This window comes from Miniopterus schreibersii (assembly GCF_964146895.1).
Source record: "Miniopterus schreibersii genome assembly, chromosome: X".
Taxonomy (NCBI): Eukaryota; Metazoa; Chordata; class Mammalia; order Chiroptera; family Miniopteridae; genus Miniopterus; species Miniopterus schreibersii.
In genome coordinates this window covers 24,778,135-24,801,323 of record NC_138104.1, presented here as the reverse complement: position 1 = coordinate 24,801,323, position 23,189 = coordinate 24,778,135, and the positions used below count along the sequence as shown (strand labels likewise).

The window sequence follows — 23,189 nt, the reverse complement described above, 5'->3', positions numbered from 1 at the left end:
AGGCCTAACTACATAGTACACATCAGCAACAATGTAACATTTTTAAAAATATGCTTTTATTGATTTCAGAGAGAGGGAGAGGGAGAGAGAGATAGAAACATGATGAGAGAGAAACATTGATTGGCTACCTCCTGCACTCCCCCTACTGGTGACCAAGCCTGCAACCCTGGCATATGCCCTGACCGGAAATTGAACAGGCAACCTCCTGGTGCATGGGAGGACACTCAGCCAACTGAGCCACACCAGCTGGGCTACATCATAACATTTTCCCCCTTGAATATTTTCAATTTGTGTTTGGTTGAATTCAAGGGTGCAGGACTGGCAGATATGCAAGGCCAACTGTATATGTAAACTGATTAGGACAGTACCTGGCATTTAGTGAGTGTTATGTAAAGGTTAGACCAATGCCTAAATTATAAGAAACAAGACGCTAAACAGTTGTATACTACACCATCAGCAGCCTCAAAAAGAAACTATAAATAAGAATGGTTTAAGTCTCCAGATACTCTAAGCACGGATCCAGGGAACACTAGATGAATCTCTTATTATCAAATGAGTAGGAGTTCTTTGAGAGGGTGAGATTATTTCCTTGGAAAGGTAGATCCAATTTAGGGCAAGGATGAGGAGTCAGAAAAAAATTAGAATGGCCAGAGTGGGACTGTTCATTCAGAATAAATGGAAGCTCTCATTTTAGCATTCCCCCTGGAAAATGGAAATAAAACAAAATAAGGTTGAAATTCAGCAAGCATATTTTATTTCAGTTAAGAAAGAAACAGAAAATTGGGACCTTTTATTTCAGTTAAGAAAGAAACAGAAAATTGGGACCTTAGAGGATGAGAGAGGAGGCAGCATAGTCCAAAGACAGGTATTTTTCTAGGCTTGGAATATATAAAGGAATTCTCTGAAGAGAGCTAGCAATTAGAAATGCAGCCCTACCTTGGTAATAAAGCACATCTGGCCCCTTGAGATTTGATGCTCAAGTAACCCATTGTCTGTTCCCTAGCCTTCTAGAGCTCTGCTTGAGTGATCCTTGAATAGACTCTTGGAATGATTGTGCTTCCCTGTGTGACTGCTCTGTGTGCTGCTGAAATGGAACTGAACCTTGTCCACCCTCCCAGCCAGCCCAAGGGTCTCACTTGACAGAGCTCGGTTTGAATTCTGGTTTTACCACTTATTAGCTATGTGATCTTGAGCAAGTCACTAAAAGTCTCTGTGTCTCAGTTTCCCCATCTGCAAAATGCAGATAAAAATGGCTCTATATTATAAAGTGTTTGTGATAGTTACATGAAATAATTTATCTATAAAGTAATTGGTACATTAAATGTTTAAAAGATGTAAGTTGATTTCCCCTTCCTTCCCCTTTACACCTGGGCTGCCCAAAGATCCCCTGCTCTCATTTAACCCTTCTGGGAGATTCCTACCATCTAATGTTAGTAGTAGTGGAAATGGAAAGAAGGAAAAATAAGTACATGGAAAAATAATAAACAATGATGGCTTTTTTCCCCAATCCCACTCTGATTTTTCAGTGGAGATACTTTGATGTAGCAAGCATCCCATAATCAGAAAGGTATTCAGATACTGGACAGCTCAAGGTGAGAAATATCTACTAAGACATGATGACAACTATGTGAAAATATACCTACACACACATGTATTTAATTTGAAGATATAGCTGCACATTCATATATTTTAAAATTAGAAGGGAATAAGGAAAACTGAAAACATTTTTGTTAGGATGGTAGAAATATGTTGTTGTAATATTATCTTAATATTATTGCACCTGTGAAGAGGGATACTCTTTCCATGACATACTTAAATCTCCTTACCCTCTTTCCAAAAGAACAGCAGGAGGACAGGGTGCTGGAGTAAAGGGAATTGCACAGTGGGAATAATATGCCCCCATCTCATCTGTCCTTCTGCCCAGCCTTCCATTAATCATCATGATCTACCAGAGGCCAGAGAGTTTCCTGTCTGTGGTGCTTCAATGCCCTTGCATCATTAATATCATCATCTCTACCCTTCTTCTAGGAGTGGATCTTATGAGGGAGGTATGGAAGAAGTTGTGCATGTTTAGCTGTCAGTCTGAACCTTTCAGAGAGCCAGCAGGGGACAAAGGCAGCCATCACTGTGTAATATTCTGGACTTTCTTGGCAGGTGAATACTGCTATGCATGAGGCAAAGCTTATGGAAGAATGTGACGAGTTGGTAGAGATCATCCAGCAGAGGAAGCAAATGATTGCTGTCAAAATCAAAGAGACAAAGGTAAAGCACAGCGCTTCAGTGAGGCAAAGGCAGAATTGACCTTACAAATGTCAAGGTGTCATCCTGAAGATTCCAGTTTGAATTTGGATCATGAAAGCAAGAAGAAATGAGGTTTTAGGGAGGGAAGCAAAGAAGCAATGTTTGGCTTAGTGATCTGAATCCCATAAAAATGCTGGCAGTTCTGGGGTATTGGGAACATTCTTTATCTTGACTTGGTTTCTGGTAACATGGGTGTATGTATATGCAAAAAATCATTGAGTTGCACACTTCACATTTGGGTGCTTTGCTGTATGTATGTTATAAGTCAATACAAAAATAAAAAATAGTGGTAGGAATGTGGGCCAGAATTATGGAAGTACCATGAATGCCAAGATAAGGACTTTGGGCTTAATTTGAAAGGCATAGATAACTAAACTATTCTAGTTTCTTAGGAAGAGAGAAGACTGATTAATATGGCAGAGTTGTGCAGGGTATATCAGAATGGGATGATACTGAAGTCAAGGAAGCAAGTTAGGAAACTTATGGAATGATTCTTGGTATGAGTTAATGAAGACCTAACCCAGGGAAGTGGCAGCACAAGCTGAAGGGAAGAACATAACAGGCATCTTAGAAAGGAAATTACGGGAATCATCAGCTGATTAGATAGAAAAGATGAAGGACACAGAGAAGACTTCTAGGCTTTTAGCTTGGAACTGAAGAATCATGATCAAGAAAGTCAGGTATGAGCCTCCAAACATCTATATGGTTTTAGGCTTGTTGGTCTGCTGGTCAGCATAGTGATTAAAACCTCATACTGTGTATGCAATGTGAGATGTTATGAGAGCCTAGAGCGATGATCAATACTTTATGCCATACTGGGTGGTTCCAAATAACACAGGAACTGAAGTTTTTGAGAACACAGATCTGTGAACACATAGGTATGTGTAAAGATACTTAGAGAAATATATACATAGAAATGTATAGCCTCATAAAGAAAAAGGAGGTACTTTTTATTAAACATGTATGTGAAAATATATTGACAATAAAATGTAAACAATGGTGATCCCTGGGTGGCAGGGTTTCTTTTTATACTTTTTATTTTCTAAATTTTCTGTGTGAATATGCATTGCTTTTATGACCAGAAAAATTAATGTTATCAATAAAAAGAAGAGGTAGATAACCTAGAGTACATGACTGTGTTGCAGGGTAAGTAAGCAGGCTGTAGGTGGGATGAGCTGGCATGACAGACATAGAAGGTAGGGTGAGAAGATGAATGGTTAGTAAAGAGACCATTGGATATTAATGTTAATTGTCCTTATTTTTAGAGTCACTGAAGCAGATCTCCTTGTTGTTTTATTGTTTTTAATTAAGCACTGGATGTTTTCTCTTATTTTTCTGTTGCTAATTCCTTTAAGGTTATGAAACTGAGAAAGTTGGCACAGCAGGTTGCTAATTGCCGCCAGTGTCTTGAACGGTCAACAGTCCTCATCAACCAAGCTGAGCATATCCTGAAAGAAAATGACCAAGCACGGTTTCTTCAGTCTGCAAAAAATATCGCTGAGAGGTGAGTTCCTTATACTATTTTGACACGCCTGCTTTTATGAAAAGCAGCCATCTTAAAGTCATTTAATTCTGTTTAGGCATGTATGTAGCAGCTGTCACCTGAAGATTTTACCAGCTAGTTAGTTACTAAGCCTCAGTGATAGATTGCCCTGTGGATTCCTGGCACCTTTCTCTTCTCTATAGCCTACCAGCTCTCTATTTGCAAAGAATCTGAGATCTGAAGTGAAACATTGTTCATTATAGTCACCAAGGCTTCAAGGGGTTATAGTGGTCCATTAGGCCAGATTTTATCTCCTTATATCTCCTTCTCATTCATTGAAGACTTTGGCTCCAGGTTCACAGTATTCTTTTCTATTGCTTCTGCCATTATTCATGGTGATGTTAGCAGCATCCACATGGATGACACATCTAATACTCTAGCCATCTAGTCTCCTAGCTTCTTGCCATGCTCTCTTCAAGTGATCCTCACTTCTGCTCCATTTCACCCACCCACTTCTATGGCCCACATGCTAAACTTCACCATCACTTATAATTACACTTAAATCACAAATAAAAACATTCCGCATTCTAACTACAATCTCTGTACTTAAATTTGTCTGATTTTCTTCCAGTACATCTATTCTTCAACTTCATTGGGACCTCTAAGTTCTGACTCCAACCTACCAGCTACGTACTGTCTTCACAACTGCCTTCACTTCTTTCTTTGGCCTATTTAGGATCTGTGATTTCTCACATTAGCTACTCTCTTTAATATCCCCAGTTCCCTAGCCCCACTGTCTTCTTATCACACCAGCCTGATAATAGTCCAACCCAGCTATTCCCACCTTTTCCATGACTGTATTTGAGGTGCAAAATCATATAACCAAAGAGATTGGTAGGTGCTACTACACCACAAATTCATGGCCTCTATTCTCACCTGAGCCCTCAGTACTGACCTGAAATCCTTCTGTGTTGCTTTGGTCAGCTGTCTTTTCCCTTGTTTCCATAATGGCTATTTCAAATTTTCTGTGCTCATCTCAAAATTCCAACCCTGCCATCTTCCTGCTCATGCTCAGCAAATGACTTTACCTCCTATTTTACAGAGAGAGTGGTAGGTATGAAATGATAAATTCCTCAACATCTCATACCATACTGCAGGGCATACCTACAACCACATCTATCACTTTCATCTTCCTTCTGGTTATAATGGAAGGGATTTCCCTTCATTTGTGCTTTGGTCACATGCCTCCTTTTTTTTTACTTCAATTTCATCACCACTCTAGTAGACCTCACATATACTTTTAAACTCATTCATGTCTCTCCTATCAAAAAAGTAATAATACCCACAACCCTCCTCCACCTCCAGTTCCTGTAGATATTGCCCTATCCCTATCCTTTCCTTCACAGTAAATGTCTTGAAATATTTTCCATTTCCTCACTTCTAATTTGTTCTTAGACATTTAAAAGTTATTTATATTAAAGAAATACTTGTATAGTTAAATAAGTCAAATATTACTAATAGTCATATTGTAAGAAATAACAGTCTCCTCCTCACCCAATTTCTGATCTCCATCAATTATAATACTGAGCATTTACTTGTTGCTGGGCATTATTCTAATTCTTTGTAAGTAAACTCAACCCACAGAAACCTTTATGAGATAGACCCTATTATTATCCCTATTTTTAAAATGAAGTTGTGTGACTTCCCTAAGGTCACCCAACTAGTAAGGGGTAGAAATAAGATTCAAACCCAGGAATTCTAATGCCATAGTCTATACTTTTAAAACAAAACCAAGTAATTTTAGCTCTATTACCTCTTTCTATTGGTTCTAAATAATATCTTTATACTGCAATTTTTATTCGGTTTTGTTAATTTGAGAGGGAGAAACATTGATGTGAGAGAGACACATCAATTAGTTGCCTCCCGCACATGCCCCGACTAGGGCTGTGGATCAAGCCTGCAACCAAGAGGTATGTCCCCTTGGCTGGAATTGAATCTGGGACACTTCAGTCCGAGGGCCGACACTTTAATCACTGAGCAAAACCAGCTAGGGAAATTTAAATTTTTTATTGAATATATTAGGGTGACATTGGTTAATAAATTTATATAGGTTTCAGGTGTACAATCCTATAATATATCAACTGTATATTGTATTGTGTGTTCACCACCCCAAGACAAGTCAGTCTCCTTCCATCACTGTGTATCCTCCTTATACTCTCTTCGACCTCCACCCACCCCCCTTCCCCTCTGGTAATCACCATGCTGTTTTCTGTGTCTATGACTTTATTTATTGCTTAATCTCTTTACCTTTTTCACCTAGCCACCCAACCCCCCTTTCCTCTGATAGCTGTCAGTCCATTCTCTATCTATGAATCTGTTTCTATTTTGTTTGTTAGTTTATTTTCTTCATTCGATTCCACATATAAATGAAATCATATGGTATTTGTCTTTCTCTGACTGGCTAATTTCATTTAGCATAATGCTTTCCAGGTCCATCCATGATGTTCCAAAAGGTAAGATTTCCTTCTTTTTCACTGCTGAGTAGTATTTCATTGTGAAAATGTACCACATATTTTTTACCTACTCATCTAATGATGGACACTTGGGCCACTTAAAAATCATGGCTATTGTAAATAGCACTGCAATGAATATAGGGGTGCATGTATTCTTTCAAATGAGTGTTTTGGGTTTCTTTGTATATACTCCCAGGAGTAGAATCATTGGATCATAAGGCAATTCCATTTTTAATTTTTTGAGGAAACTCCATACTGTTTTCCACAGTGGCTGTACCAATCTGCATTCTCACCAAGAGTGCACAAAGGTTCCCTTTTCTCCACATCCTGGCGAGCACTTGTTCTTTGTTGATTTATTGATGATAGCCATTCTGACAGGTGTGAAATGATATCTCATTGTGGTTTAATTTGTATCTCTCTAATGATTAGTGATGTTGAGCATCTTTTCACATGTCTATTGGCCATCTGTATGTCCTCTTTGGAGAAGGGTCTATTTAGGTCCTTTCCCATTTTTTAATTGGGTTGTCTGTCTTCTTGGTGTTGAGTTGTATAAGTTCTTTATATATATTTTAGATACTAAGCCCTTATCAGCCGTATCATTGGCAAATATGTTCTCCCATTCAGTGGGTTCCTGTTTCATTTGTTGATGGTTTCTTTTTTTGTGCAAAAGCTTTTTAGTTAGATGTAGTCCCATTTGTTTATTTTTACATTTGTTTCCCTTGCCCAAGGATATATATCAGCAAAAATACTGTTACAAAATATGTCTGAAATTTTACTGCCTATGTTTTCTTCTAGGATTTTTATGGTTTAACAACTTACATTTAAATCTTTAATCTATTTTGAGTTTATTCTTGTATATGATGCCAGAAGGCAGTCTACTTTCATTTTCTGCATGTACCTGTCCAATTTTCCCAGCCTCACTTATTGAAGAGACTATCTTCACCCCATTGTATGTTCCTGCCTCCTTTGTCAAATATTAATTGACCATAAAAGTGTGGGTTTATTTCTGGGCTCTCCATTCTGTTCCATTGAGCAATATGCCTGACTTTGTGCCAATACCATGCTGTTTTGATTACTATGGCCTTATAGTGTAGTTTGACATTATGTAGTGTGATATCTCCAACTTTGTTTTTCTTTCTCAAGATTGCTGTGTTTATTTGAGGTCTTTTGTGGTTCCATATAAGTTTTTGGAATATTTGTTCTAGTTCTGTGAGATGTGCCATTGATATTTCAGTAGGAATTGCCTTGAATCTACAGATTGCTTTGGGTAGTGTGGACATTTTAATGATGTTAATTTTTCCTATCCATGAACACAGTATATGCTTCCACTTATTTTTATCTTCCCCAATTTTTTTCTTCAGTCTCTTATAATTTTCCAAGTACAGGTCTTTTACCTCATTGGTTGAATTTATTCCTAGGTACCTTATATATATATTTTTTGGTTGCAATAGTAAATGGGATTGTTTTCTTAGTTTTCCTTTCTGATATTTCATTATTGATGTATAAAACTGCCACTGCTTTGTGAATATTAATGGTGTATCCTGCTACTTTGCCTAATTCATTTATTAAACCTAGTAGATTTTTGATGGAGTCTTTATGGTTTTCTACATACAATATCATGTCATCTGCAAATAATGACAACTTTACTTTCTCCTTTCCAATTTGGATGCTTTTTATATCTTCTTCTGGTCTGATCACTGTTGCTAGGACTTCCAGTACTATGTTGAATAAGATCCGTTTCTTTGAAAAGATAAACAAAATTGACAGACCTTTAACCAGACTTATCAAGAAGAGAGAGAACCCAAATAAATAAAATCAGAAATGAAAGAGAAGTAACAACCGACACCACAAGGCTTCTCCTGTGAAGCCCTGTCTTGTTCCTGATATTAGGGGAAATACTTTTAGTTTTTTCCCATTGAGTATGTTGTTGGCTGTGTGTTTGTCACATATGGCCTTTATTATGTTGAGGTATGATCCCTCTATTTGCACTTTTCTGAGAGTTTTTATCATAAATGGGTGCTGGATTTTATCAAATCAAATGCTCTTTCTATATCTATTGATATGATCATGTGATTATTATCCTTCATTTTGTTTATGTGATGTATCATGTTTATTGATTTGTTAATATTGTACCAACCTTGCATCCCCAGAATAAACCCCACTTGATCATGGTGTATGATCTTTTTAATGTATTGCTGGATCTGATTTGTTAATATTTTGTTGAGGATTTTATCATCTATGTTCATCAGGGATATTGGCCTCTAATTTTCTTTCTTTGTAGTGTCTTTATCTGGTTTTGGAAGTAGGATAATGCAGGCCTCATAAAATGAGCTTGGGAGTCTTTCCTCCTGTTGAATTTTTTGGAATAGTTTAAGAAGGATAGGTGTTAGTTCTTTGAATGTGTGGTAAAATTCTCCTGTGAAGGCATCTGGTCCAGGACTTTGGTTTGCTGGAAGTTTTTTTTATTGCTGCTTTGATTTCGCTGGCTGTAAACTGTCTGCCCAGATTCTCTGATTTTTCCTGATTCAGTTATGGAAGATTGTATGTTTCTAGGAATTTATCTTTTTCATCTGGATCGTCCAATATTTGACATATGGTTGTTTGTAATATTTTCTTACAATTCTTTTGTGTTTCTGTGGTGTCAGTTGTTACTTTTCCCCTTTCATTTCTGATTTTATTTAATTGGGTTCTCTTCTTTTCTTGATGAGCCTGGTTAATGGTTTCTCAATCTTGTGTATCTTTTAAAAGAAACAGATCTTGGTTTCATTGATCTTTTGTATTTTTTTTTTTTTTTAACCTCTATGTCATTTATTTTGTTCTAATCTTTTTTTTCTCTAAAATATATCTTTATTGATTTCAGAGAGAGGAAGGGAGAGGGAGAGAGAGAGATAGAAACATCAATGATGAGAGAGTCATTGATAGAGCCTGCAACCCGGGCATGTGCCCCTACCGGGAATCGAACCCCAATAGCCTGCATCCTAGGTCAATGCTCAACTGCTGAGCCACGCCCGGGCGGGCTGTTCTAATCCTTATTATTTCCTTTCTTCTACTTACCTTGGGCTTTGTTTGTTCTTTTTTTTTTAGTTCTTTTAGGTGTAGGGTTAGATCGTTTATTTGAGATTTTTCTTGCTTCTTGAGGTTCACCTGTAATGCTATGGACTTCCATCTCAGGACAGCTTTTGCTGTGTCCCAAAGATTTTGGGTTGTTGTATGTCCGTTTTCATTTGTCCCCAGGTAAATTTTGATTTCTTCCTTGACCTTATTGTTAACCCATTCATTATTTAAAGACATGTTATTTAGCCTCCATGTTTTTATAATGTGTTTCAGTTTTTTATTGTAATTGATTTTTAGTTTTATACCACTATGGTCAGAGAAGATGCTTGATATGATTTCAGTCTTCTTGAATTTATTAAGACTTATTTCGCTTCCTTACATGTGGTCTATCTTTGAGAATATTCCATGTGCGCTTGAAAATAATGTATAGTATGCTGCTTTATCAATTAAATCCAACCGATCCAGTGTGTCATTTTAGGTCACTGTTGCCCTGTTGATTTTTTGTCTGGAAGATCTCTCCATTGATGTCAGTGGGATGTTAAAGTCCCCTACTATGACTGTATTGCTGTTGAACTCTCCCTTGATGTCCACCAAGATTTTCTTCATATATTTAGGTGCTCCTATGTTGGGTGCATATATGTTTACAAGAGCTATATCCTCTTGTTGGAGCGATCCCTTCAGTTACGTAGTGACCTTCTTTGTCTCTTTTATGACCTTTGTTTTGAAGTCTATTTTGTCTTATATTAATATTGCTACCCCAGCTTTTTTTTAAATTTCCATTTTCTTGAAATATTTTTTCCCATCCCTTCATTTTCAGCCTATGTGTATCTTTTGTTCTGAGGTGGGTCTTCACCTGATCTTCCTCCAGAGCCATCTGAAAAAAACTGTAGAGTGGACCCAGGCTGGCTGTGACCCAAAGATCCTTCCACAGGCACACGTTCAGTAGCTGAGGCCAGCAGAGTTGGGAAGACTGGGCTAGTTGGTCCCCTTCATGGGAGCCGCATGGTCATGTACTCAATGGTGGGAAAATGGCCTACTCCAGAGCCATGCCATTCAGTCTCTTCCAGAGTCTCCAACTCTACCTCCCTCAGGAGGAGTGAGTCGCAGGTTCAGGTTTTGTGCAGCCAGCTGTCCCCTCTTCAGGAGCAAACTCAGCAGGGTGGAGCCTCTAGGGTTCCAGAGGACAGATCATATGAATCTCCCTTTGAGGTTGGTGCCAGGCAAGTCCACAGGAGGGTGCCAAGCACTTTGTCTTGGTCGCAGACAATAGCCTCCAAGGGAGACACACTCCAAATGTCCCAGCTCTGAGCAGCACGTTCTTCACCCCCTCAAGAAACTGAGCTCAGCATGGTGGAGCCACTGGGACTTGGTAGGGTAGATCCAGTCTCCTGTGGGGGGTGGTGCCAGCAAGCCTGTAGGATGGGGACGGGCATTTCTTCTCCTTCCCAGCAAGAGCCTCTTAGGCATACCTGCACCAAAGATCCCAGCTCCGAACAGGACTCCGATCCCCCCACATGACAGTTCACATAAATGGAAAAACTGTCTATCAGAAAGGCAGGTCAAATGAATCTCTCACTGGGAAATAGTACAGGCTGAGCTCACAGGGGAGATAAAATTGGCCCCCTTGTGATGTAGCCACACAGCCCAGTACCCATCTGTCTGATTCTCAGACAAAAGCCTCCCTGGGAGACACACTCCAAAAGTCCCAGCTCTGCATGGCAGTCTGATCCCTCTACCCTCTATGGGACTGAGCTCTGCAGGGCAGGGCGGCAGAGTGGTAGGGTAGTCCAAGTGATTCAACAGGTGTGGGGGCAGCACCACCAGTGTGGTCGAGGTGGGGAAGAAATGTCCACTTTCCAAAGCTACACAGTTCAATCACAGTCTGAATCTCTGTCAGGAGCTTCTCCAGAAAAAGAACTCCCTGAAGTTCTCTGCTGGGTGCTGCTTGCAGACCCCTCTGCAGGACCAAAGCATGGCAGAAGGGAGTTGCCAGTAGTTGAAGGACAGGGCAGTGCACTCCCTAGGTGGCTGGTGCTGTAACAGTAGGAGTGCTCGACCCTGGGAAGGTGACATCTGGGACTCTAGCAGGCTCCTTTCTCTCCCAGGTGGAGTGAATCCCCACTGATTTTCACCACCAGATGCTATGTGAGCTCCTCTTCTCATCTCTATTGCTCTGGGTTAAGGATCCCAGTATAGGATTGAGAACCCACGCTCCTGGGGAGAGGGAATTTTACAGCTGAAATACCCTTTCTGTGTCTCAACCCTTCTTGTAAATCCTTGGTTATGTCAGTTCAGCTAGGCTTCAGTTGATTATTCAGGTTGATTGCTCTATAATTTAGCTGTAAATCTTGTTTGGCACTGGGAGCATGTAAGTGTAGCTTCCACCTGCAGCCATCATTGGAATCCATACCTGCATTTTTTTAAAAAAGGAATTGTCTTAAATGGTTAAGGGTATACTATTGAGAAGCCTTCAATGAATGTGGGTTCAGTTATATTTTATATCTTTTTTTTCCCTAACACTTACTGGTTGTGTGACCTTGGGGAAGTTACTTAATCTTTCTATGTGTCAACTTTCTTATTAAAAAAATGGAAATAACATTTACTACACAGGGTTATGGTAAGGAATAAATTAGATAATGTATATAAAGTATGTGTGTATCTATGTATATACAGTGTGTATGTATGTATGTATGTATATAAAGTATGTATGTAAAAATATTACTCAATAAATGTTAGTACTTGTGTTGTTGTTCTTAGTCATTCAGTTATTCAGCAATTATTTATTCACCATGTGTTCAATACTGTGTTAGGGATCATGGAAGATATGAGGTACAAAATATGAACCCTGCTCTTAAGATGCTTAGAATTAGTTGAGGAGATAAAACTAGCACAACATTATACAATTAGAGATCAATACAGTTAAATGAAAATGTTATAAAAGATCAAATAAAGTACAGTAGTTAGGGGAGGGCTTTAACTCAGCTCCAGTGTGCTGGCTTATTGATTAGCATAAAAAATACATGGGGAGAAAAAATATCTCTCAAACTGCTCTTACCAAGCCTTCAGAGGTCTAGTTTTGATGCCTCCTGCCAGATAGAAATTGATGCGGGTGGGAGGGGGAATCCTATATTTATTCTCAAAATTAAAACAAGATGGGGGAGTGTGTTTGAGAAGTAAACATATGTGAATAAATATGGTATAACCCTTAATTGGTTCCTGACGATTAGCATTTAAATGGTTTCCACTGGCAAAGCACAGCTATGATTATTTTTCACTTAATGAATCAAGCCCTACAAGTCATTTATTTTCACCTTGTTAAACCAGAAATTAAACACTAGGTAAAGATTACAAACTTATTTTGATGTATAATAACGTACTTTTTTCTTTTGCAGGGTTGCTATGGCAACTGCATCTTCTCAAGTTTTGATTCCTGACATCAATTTTAATGATGCCTTTGAAAACTTTGCTTTAGATTTTTCCAGAGAAAAGAAATTGCTGGAGGGGCTAGATTATTTAACAGGTGTGAAAATACTGTTCATTCTTTCCTATTTTAATTTTTTCTTTTGGTGTGTTTATACTTTAATCTGAAAAGGACAATATTTATAATGAAAATGCTTTTATAATCTATGAAATGATACATGTATCTTACCATATTTTAGTTCATGTAACAAAAAAGAAAGATGATTTGTCAAATATTTCTGGGGCAGAATAGGTATAAAATCCATACTTACAGATAAAAAACAAGAAGTTGCTGAAGGATTTCTCCTTATGAGCCTATCAGTAATATATTGTCACTTGTTATGGGGGTAGAACTCAGGTAGCAATTATGGAATATTAGAGAATGTCCCACATGGGTACAGTTACCACTCAAATGGTTTTAAGGAAACTTAAGAATTGGCAGATTAGGAAGAAAAATGTAAGAAATGCCTGGCTTGCAGACAATTTTAGAAAATGAGAGAATGCAACCAGCCTTTTAAAAATGCTGGCTACATTCAGGATTATTTGAATGATCATTTCATGAGAAAAATAAACACACATAATAACTTTGCATTTGTGGTTATTTTTGTTAATATATTAAAATAACTGTCATTTATTGAACATCTACTTTATGCTAGACACTGTATATTAATTTTATGTCATGAGTCCTTGCAACAAATCTATGATGTAATTATCATATTTATTTTACAGATGAAGGAACACATATTATTTTGCACTTTGGTATACTGCCAAACATATATAGTAAAACTTACTTTGAAATAAAAAGTAAAAGTTGAACGTCGTGTAATAAGAAAACCGTGTGACTACTTTGGTCTAATATTACATGTGTTTGCAGAATAGACAATTGGTCATTCATTTCAATAACTTAGGCTTATATCTGCATAAAATATCTTTATCATTGAAGCAAAGGTGATTTGGGGGAACTTAAGGTCTTTGCCCTTTGCTTCAGGTTCTGTAGTATGTGAAATGTAAAGCTTCCTATTAAAATCTTACAACAAGATGTTGTGTTGGGCAGCAAGAGTAATGATTGTAAAATTCCAGAACAGAAAGTGTGCTTTCCTTACTTTCTTTTCCACCTTTTCCTACAGCCCCAAACCCACCATCTATCCGAGAAGAACTCTGTACTGCCTCCCATGACACCATTACAGTCCACTGGATCTCGGATGATGAGTTCAGCATCAGCTCCTATGAGCTTCAGTACACCATATTCACTGGCCAGGCTAACTTCATCAGTAAGTCATGGTGTAGTTGGGGCCTGTGGCCAGAGATAAGGAAATGTAAGGAAGCAGTAAGCTGCTCAAGATTGGCCGGGGCGCCACGAGGCAAGTGTTTGTAAGACGTGTTAGGTTGTTTAGAACAGTGTTTTGTAGACAGTGTAAGTTCCCCCAGGGCATTGCAAAGGGCTTACTGAAGCAAGTTGTGTATTTCTTTGCTGGGCAGTCACTGGGGCCACTCCCATTTGTTCATGTAATCCTTAGCCTTTCCTCAGTTAATCCATGTCAGTCCAATCTCCCAAGTCAGAACAGAGCTCATAATTCGTTCCTAGGTAGCTAAGCCACCATCATTGCTGATTCTATGTGTGTGAACATCTCTACCCTTGACTTCTCTTCCACTTCATTATCATAGTAAAATACATTATGTTCAAAGACCACTACTTCCTTTACCATACCCATTTGTACCAGTGACAAGCTTCCTGCCTCTGTCACTCTTCCCTTTAACCCTTCTCCCTTTCCTCCAAGAACTACACCAAATATAAAAACTTGTCAGTGGGCCACAAAATGAAAGATGTTTAAAAAGCAGTCATTTAGCTCTCCTGTTATGGTTTCACCTTCTGAAGAATTGGAGCAAGACAGGGCAGAGTAAGAACTTAACTCATTGATTGCCAGGCAGGAGGGTTAGGGTGCAAGTTCCCCTCAATGCACTGGGGGGAAATGGAAATGAAAGTAGAATTAAAGCTAGATTCAACACTAGAACTGATTCCCATCCTAAGGTTGCATGTGCATAGCTTCTAATTAGTATTTTCTTTTACCTGTGCGTTTGTGCTTCTGTTTCTGACTTCACAGGCTTTCATGAGAGGAGTTTTTCCAGTGGAACCCTCCTGATAGGCTTCCTTTTCCTGAATTGTGACATTTTGGGCCACATAGTGGGGTGGAGAGGTGAGAGGACATTTTGGGTCAAGCTCTCAAAAACACTTGCCTCGTGCAGCTCCAGCCTAAGCTACTTGGCCCAGGTAGCTGTGATCTTGGATGTTCCTGGGTGTTTCTTTAGTTTGTGAAGTCACAAACTCTAAGGCCTTCCTGACATGCTTTTCTGCACTTGTCTCTTTTGCTCTAGAAAGTCTTAGAGCCAGCAACTATGCTTCTTCCCGATATGGAAAGAACAGTGGTCTCCTGGAATTGAGAATAAGTCCAAAAAGTGGCAAAGATCTAAAAGCTGTCGCCTTTATTTTCAAGGATATATAATCCTTTGTAAAGAAAAGCTTAAAGGATAATTCTTAATAGCAATAGGATCACAGCATCTTAGAATTCAAAGGGAGACCTTAGAAGTCTTCTATTCTAATCCTCTTTCGTTCTACCAGCCTCCTAGTAGATGATTATCTTGTCTCTGATTGAACATTTCCAGTGATGGATATCTCACTTCTAACAAAACAGCCTACTTAATTGTTGTGTAGCTGTAAATAATTGTCAATGCTTCTTTATAAAAGGTCTAACACTTTTTCCTAGTAAATAATAATGACAATAATAATTTATGTGTATATTATGTTTTGCCATTTACAAATGCTCCCACATATGTTATCTTATTTAGTCCTCATGAGTTCTTACTTAGTCTTATGAAATAGATGATATTAATTCTACTTTATAGATGAAGAAACTGAGGCTCAAAATGAATTGCCCAAGGTCACAAAGCTACAAACTGATGGAGTCAAGATTTAAACCCAAGCCTGTCAGACTTCAAGCTTAATGCTCCTTGTTTTAAACCACAGCTACCAATTTGTCCTAGGCCTGTCATTTTATGCCTCACTAACAAACCTAATCAATCTTTGACATCACAGTTCTTCAGATAACTTTAGGTGGTTATTGTGTCCCTTCTAAATTTTCTCTTTTCCAGGCTAAACATCCTCATTCTTTGAATTGCTTCTCACATTTCAGACCCTTTACCAACCTAGTATTCTTTTTATGGACACACTGCTATTTATCAAAATGCTCTATGAAATGTGCTGTCAAAAAAAAATGAATACACCCCAAAAGTAGTCTGACCAGTACAGGGGAAAGCTAGATTATTTCTCCGGTATATTAGCTGATGTTCCCCTGCTTGGAACCTTTTCATTTTTTTCTTTTTTTTAATGAATAGCTGCATTGATTACTGAGTGTTAGCTGAGCATATGGTCAGTTGACATCCTTAGGAATTTCAAATCTTATTCCTGTTCAGTTGATTGTCTAAATGGAAATACAACACCTTGAATTCATCCCTATTACATTTTATCTGGTTAGTTTTGATTCCTCATTTCAGCTTGCCAATATCCTTTTGAATCCAGTTTTTGCTCCCAATACATTTACTTCCCCTCCTAGCCTGCTTTCCATGTCTTCCTCTGATCATTGATAGAAAAGTAGAATAAGACTAGGACAAGGACAGATCCTGAAGCAAACTGTTTTATGACAGTGGGCAGATAAACTAAAACTATTTTACTAGGAATAAGTATTCATGAAGATTCAAGGTTCTAGTCCTACCTGCCAGTCTGCCTGCCACTGTTGACTGAATCTTGCTTCTAAGAGCTACTATGCCTTGAGGTTTTTCCACATTTTCTCTCTTTTTAAACCACTTTATTTAGGGAGAGAATGGTATTAGAGACCAAGATCTGGAGACTAGAAATACACACATCCACCCATGTAAATATACATATAAACACACCTACAGTATATATACACATATACTTAATATATGTGCACATATGTATGCACATAAACATATATATATGCATACATATATATATACACATATATATATGTATATATATATATATATATATTTTTTTTTTTTTAGATATAATGAGTTTCTACCAACACCTCCAATTCCAGTCCGTCCCCACAGGTTCTTTCTTGCCATATTTGTATGTTCCTACTTCCACAGTGAGAACCCTGGCTCCTAACATTAATACATATACTCATTTGCTTACTTCCATAATATATCTACAATAGTTTCAGAATTTGCTTTGCCCTACCACTACAAAACAAACAATAGTTCAGGACTTGTTTGCAATTCTCTTCCTGCCCCCATCCCTTTGGTGTGGTTATTTTTCATTCGAAATGCAGTTGGTTTTCATTTGTTTCAGTTTGCCTTCAATTTTAGTACTCACTCTTCCCAATCATATTAATTTCATTTTGATTTTTAAATTTATAAAACAACATGATTCCAAAATGGAAAACTGTACAAAAAAGGTATACTGAGAGAAATATCATTCTCTCCCATATCCTTTAAATCCTGTTCATTCACCCCCATCCCTTGTAAGTAAGCAACTTCATTATTCTCTGTTTTTTTCTTCCTGTTGTTATTGTTGTTTTATAACACCAGGCAAATCTATATATGTTTTCTTTTTCTTTTTTAAAATATATCTTTATTGATTTCAGAGAGAGGAAAGGAGAGGGAGAGAGAGATAAATATCAATGATGAGAGAGTCACTGATCAAGCCCGCAACCGGGGCATGTGCCCTCACCGGGAATTGAGCCCCGATCGCCTGGATCCTAGGTTGACGCTCAACCGCTGAGCCATGCCTGGCTGGGCTATGTATGTTTTCTTATTTGCCTTTCTTTCTTGCAAAAGGTAGCATATTATATATGCTCTTACACAATTTGCTTTATTCAGTTAAAAATATACCCTGGAAATCACTCCATATCAGTTCATACAGGTCTTCCTCATACATTTTTTCGGTTGCATAATCCATTGTGAAGTCTATTTTGTTTTTTGATTCGCATTGTTAGAAGTATGACTGGAAGATCATATATTTCCCTCTTTGTATTATAATTTCATGTGCAGTTTATGATTCATACTATGCATTGGTATGTAGACAGCCAAGCATTGTCCCTGGCTCTTATCCTTTATTATCTTTTCCTAAGAATCACTAATCATTTCTATTGATTATTATTCTTTCTATAGCATATCTTTTTGCCTTGCATTGTGCTTCTTTCTCTAGTTTTAATTTAGACTTTTTCTACCTTCCCCCCCAATTAATTAGAAACTCTCCTAATCAGATCACTTGAAAAAAACTCATTGTTTTTTATTTTCAATCTCACTTAAACCCTTTACTACAGCTGAATAGAAGTGACTAAATTCACCACTCATTTTCCTTGCCCTTTCCTTTCCACCCTTTTGTATAATTGTATTTAAAAAGCAGTAAACTGACTGAAAAGAAGATAACAGAAGAGAGAAACATAGGTAGTCCACAGACTAGAATGTTGATCCCTCTTTTATTAAAAGTTACACAAATACATGTTTTTAATTGTGTACATTTTTCTCTGTTTAAGTCAATGTTTATGGTCTAAAGAGTTTCAAAAGCAGAAACCTAGATCTCTGAATCTTTTCCCTACTTGGGAGGAAAGAAGGTGCCAGACAACTGTGTTTCTGGGCTACCCAACCTCAAATGAATATTGGAATCAGAAGAGGAAAGGATAAAACTGTAGTGTCAAGTGAGGGGAGATTTTGCTTTGGTTATCATGTCACCTCCTTGGCTTCCCTATGATACCTTGGAGCCCAACTAGTCTTGGAAATAAGAGTGAGGATGGGATGGGAGAGTTGAATCATAAGCCCTGAAAGAGTTGCTGCCTTACAGAGACAACAAAACTTGTTCACCCTGTGACTTGTGATGTAGTGGAGAGAACACTGGACTAGGATTAAAGAGACCAGGGTTCTTCTGCTCTCAGCACCATCAACAGCTACCTGTGGCCTTGGGCAAGTCACTTTTCTTCTCTACATCTCAGTTTCCCATTTGCGAAATGAGGGAAATATGGTGTCTATGTCACCTTTCGGCTTTGAGATTCAATGTTCCTATGCTCTGCACAGGACTGCTCCATCCATACAAGGCCAGACTCAGTTCTCAGAGGATTGGACGTGGACCTTCGGGGTAAAGATCTAGAGGCTCCATAAAAGAGATGATTCTGTGATTTTGTAGAGTAGTTTTTCCTATATTATTTGGAAGAAAACTGAAGTAACCTAACTTTCTCTAGTGGTTACATTCAATTACCAGAAGCAAGGAACCAGACATGAGCGTAGCTCCATGGGAGGAAAGAAGCAGAGGAGATTCATCTCACTATGTCTTCCAAGACTTACAAGAAAACAAAATAAAATTCAATTTTGGGAGGTTTGTGATGAATTTTCAGTGTGCTTCTCATCCTATTTCTATTACCTGCTGGTTAATGTCCTTGTCTTTCCCCGTGTTACAGGTCTATATAATTCAGTGGATAGCTGGATGATTGTGCCCAACATTAAGCAGAACCATTACACAGTACATGGACTCCAGAGTGGGACACGCTACATCTTTATTGTTAAAGCCATAAACCAAGCAGGCAGCCGGAACAGTGAACCTACCCGACTGAAAACAAACAGTATGTTATGGTGATTCTGAAAGGAGACATCAGTTTTCCCCCTCTGTGCCAGGGAGTATACTTAGCCTGAGGAGACATCAGAGGCCCCGGGTAGAGGAGCTTTACTGTTGTATTTTGTGCTTTGGTCAAGGGGTTGTTCAAGTGTCTGAAAGATATTTGGACACAGATATACATAAAATAGCTGGTGGCTTGGGAGGATGTTAGTAAAGAGTTTTTCTATGCACCCCATCCTCATGCTTGGGAGCAGTCAAGTAAAAGACTACTACTTAACAATGTGGAAACATTCTGAGAAATGAATCCTTAGGCAATTTCGTTGTGCAATCATCATTGAGTGTACTTACACAGACCCAGATATGTAGCCTATTCCACACCTAAGCTATATGGTATACCACTCTCCTATATGTGGCCCATCACTGAGCAAAACATTGTTTTGTAGAGCAGGACTGTATTTGTGATACTCTGATAAAATCCTACTGCAGAGAAACCATACCTGTTAGGAATGCTTTTGACCACAAGTGACAGAAAATTCAACTAACTTAGCTTAACAAATAGTTACTTGTTGGTAGCTTAAACAAAGTATTGTTTTTCTTTCTCTAACATAGCAAGAGGTTTGAAGGTAGGCATTTCAGGGCTGTTGCATCATTTCTGTGACGTCATAAAAGACCCAGGCTCTTTCTCCCTTCTGTATTGGCTTTTTGCCATATGGTCACAACATAGCCAATGTAACCTCTAGATGTCATATTTTCTTTCAAGATAGGAAGAAGGGGAAAAGGGCTGGTATACATGGTGGCTGTCCCTTTTATCATGAAAACATGCACTTTCTTAGAAGGTTCTCACACCCTGTCTCATTTCTGCTTCTAACTACTTCCATTTTATTAGCCACTCTTAGCAGCAAGGGAGGCTAGGCACTGGAGTATTTAGCTTTTCTGGCCTCTACAGTGAGACTGGGTAACGGAAAAAAGTAAGGAATGGATGTTGTGTTCACCAACAGTGTCTGCCACAGACAAATTTTGTATGATATGGTTCTTGCCATACACAGTAAATGGTGTTGTTAGTACCTGGTTTTGTCATATGACTATAAAGAATTATTTGTTGTGAATGATCCTACATAACATATTTTCTCTGACCATCGATAATGCAATAGTTACTCTAATAAAGTTACCTAATTATATTATTTAGATCCCAGTTGTAAGAAGGTAAAAACATTGTCCTGTTGCTGAGTTATTTTCAGTTTTGTTCTGTCAACAAGCAGCAATTATCTCATCAATTCCCTCACTGTCTTACCTCAAACACTCCTTCCCCTAATATCTGCTCAGATACCAACCCACGTACTGAAAAAAAGCAAAATTAAAAACATATTTGAGATCCTAAGAGTCCCCTTTTAATTTGATAATATATGAAAGGGGGGCAGCATATTCTTTTTTTTAAATCCTTACCCCAGTTTCTTTACTGATTTAGAGAGAGGAAGAGAGAGAGAAAACAACAACAATTGGTTGCCTCCTGCACATGCCCTGGCCGAGAATCAAACCTGCTACCTTTCTGTGTGTGGGCCAACACTCCAAACAACTTAGCTACACTGACCAGGGCAGCATATTCTTATTTTGTTGAAAATGGTGGCTTCTGGCCTGCTTCCTTAATATAATCCAACAGGAGCCAACTTGCATTGACCCAAAAATGACCATATCAAGGCTCCTCTGCTAGTGATGGTTCTGGAGGACAAAGAACTCATAAATATTTCCTCATGCATTTTCTTTTTTCTACTTTTTTCAGGCCAACCCTTTAAACTGGATCCCAAAATGACTCACAAGAAGTTGAAGATCTCTAATGATGGATTGCAGATGGAGAAGGATGAAAGCTCTCTGAAGAAGAGCCATACCCCAGAGAGATTTAGTGGCACAGGGTGCTATGGAGCTGCAGGGAATATATTCATTGACAGTGGCTGCCACTACTGGGAGGTGGTCATGGGTTCCTCAACATGGTGAGTGGATCTCACTTTTCTTTTCTCCCCCCTGTTGTTAGGTTCCTGGGAGATCCAGTTCTATAACACAAACATAATACCAGTAAGTCAAGGTTAAAAGACATGTGATGAAAACCACTCCTCGAAAAATGTGCCAGCTTTTTAAGATAAAATCATGAAAAATATACTGAGCTCAGAGTTGGAAACTACTACACCACTTCTAATTGCTAACTTTTAAAAGTTCTAGTTTAAGTTTTAAAAAGTTCAACATTATGGACCTAAACATAAACTATTTAAGGAAGAAACATGTATTCTATCATATATCCTGTATGGTATCTAGCACAACTCAGATCATTAATAAATATTTATTTCTCCTTTCCACTGTTTCACAGGTATGCAGTTGGCATTGCCTACAAATCAGCTCCCAAGAATGAATGGATTGGCAAGAATGCCTCATCATGGGTTTTCTCTCGATGCAATAGTAACTTTGTAGTGAGACATAACAACAAGGAAATGCTGGTGGATGTGCCCCCACAGTTGAAGCGTCTGGGTGTCCTTCTGGATTATGACAACCACATGCTGTCTTTCTATGATCCAGCTAACTCTCTCCATCTTCATACTTTTGATGTGACCTTCATTCTTCCAGTTTGTCCAACATTCACAATCTGGAACAAATCCTTAATGATCCTGTCTGGCTTGCCTGCCCCAGATTTTATTGATTACCCTGAGCGGCAGGAATGCAACTGCAGGCCTCAAGAATCCCCTTATGTTTCTGGGATGAAAGCTTGCCATTAAGTTTCAAGAGAGCATATAATTCACTGGCTCTCCACTTCAGCAGTTCTTCCCCTCCTAAACTTCAGTTAGTGTCCAATATACAAGATACAAAATAAAGTTCATTTGAAGCATCCAAAATAACTAGCTATAGATTTAATTTTTGTGCATTAAAACTCATATTTGAATTAATGTTTTGAGTTTCTCAGAACAAATTATCTGAGTAGTCTGGGTTCAAGCCATTGGAGAAGAAATTTAGAGAATGCCTCTCTTGTCATTGGAGAATTTCAACATTCCCAGAAATTTAGAAGTATAAATGATATTGAAAGGAATTAAGGTAATTCTAGGTAATAAGGTAGAATGATGCTCTGAACAGGGGCTAGCGAGCTGGAAAGGGAGCATGTCAGCTTTTCTAGTACTGGCTAATTTGGCCCAGTAGAATTTTGAAGTGTTAAATGATTGCATATTATATGTAGCCTATAATAAAAATCTACAATTAAGGATTTATTATGAAGAAAACATGTATATATATTTATAAAATGAATAAATGCTGTGTATTTATTCATTTTATATATTTTATATACATAATTGACTTTTTAATTCATTCATTTGGGTGAAAAATATACTGGAAGGGGAAATAAGTTATATGATTCATTTCTGTCCCCTATAGGAAACATCAAAATTAGTCAACATTACTCCCCTCCCTCCATTCATCCCTTTTTTCTTTCCTACTGTCACACATACACATTCACGTGAAGTAATGGCATAGATGGTAGGAAGAACTCTAGGTTGGATTAGGAGAGATTGAGGGACAATACTGCACAGTGATACTATCACTAGATAGCAAATTGATCCAGATAGAAGTGTTACATGTAGCACAGTTTCATTGATGCTATCTAATAGAGTAAGTTCACCTAAATTGTTAAAAATTGTGTCAAAGAATATTTCAAAGAAATAGTTTTTTTAATTCTCAAGTATATACAGTCACTAAAATTATGCCAAAAAAAAAAAAATAG

At 38.1% G+C, this 23,189-nt stretch overlaps 1 protein-coding gene across 6 annotated transcripts in view; it reads left to right on the top strand.

The window, feature by feature from the left end:
- The window catches only part of MID2 (midline 2), an 86,792-nt gene extending 64,431 nt beyond the window's left edge, over nt 1–22,361 (top strand). For 4 of the 6 annotated variants that reach the window (XM_081126513.1, XM_081126514.1, XM_081126512.1 and 1 more), the window contains exons 4-10: nt 2,155–2,262; nt 3,657–3,805; nt 12,744–12,871; nt 13,938–14,081; nt 19,284–19,445; nt 21,216–21,423; nt 21,795–22,361. In XM_081126513.1, the coding sequence (XP_080982639.1) occupies nt 2,155–2,262; nt 3,657–3,805; nt 12,744–12,871; nt 13,938–14,081; nt 19,284–19,445; nt 21,216–21,423; nt 21,795–22,197 (1,302 nt within the window). In that variant the 3' untranslated portion in view covers nt 22,198–22,361. Of the gene's footprint in view, nt 1–2,154; nt 2,263–3,656; nt 3,806–12,743; nt 12,872–13,937; nt 14,172–19,283; nt 19,446–21,215; nt 21,424–21,794 lie in introns of all 6 variants that reach the window. The other 2 variants (XM_081126510.1, XM_081126511.1) reach the window with 1 other exon arrangement.
- The last annotated feature ends 828 nt before the right edge of the window (nt 22,362–23,189 follow it).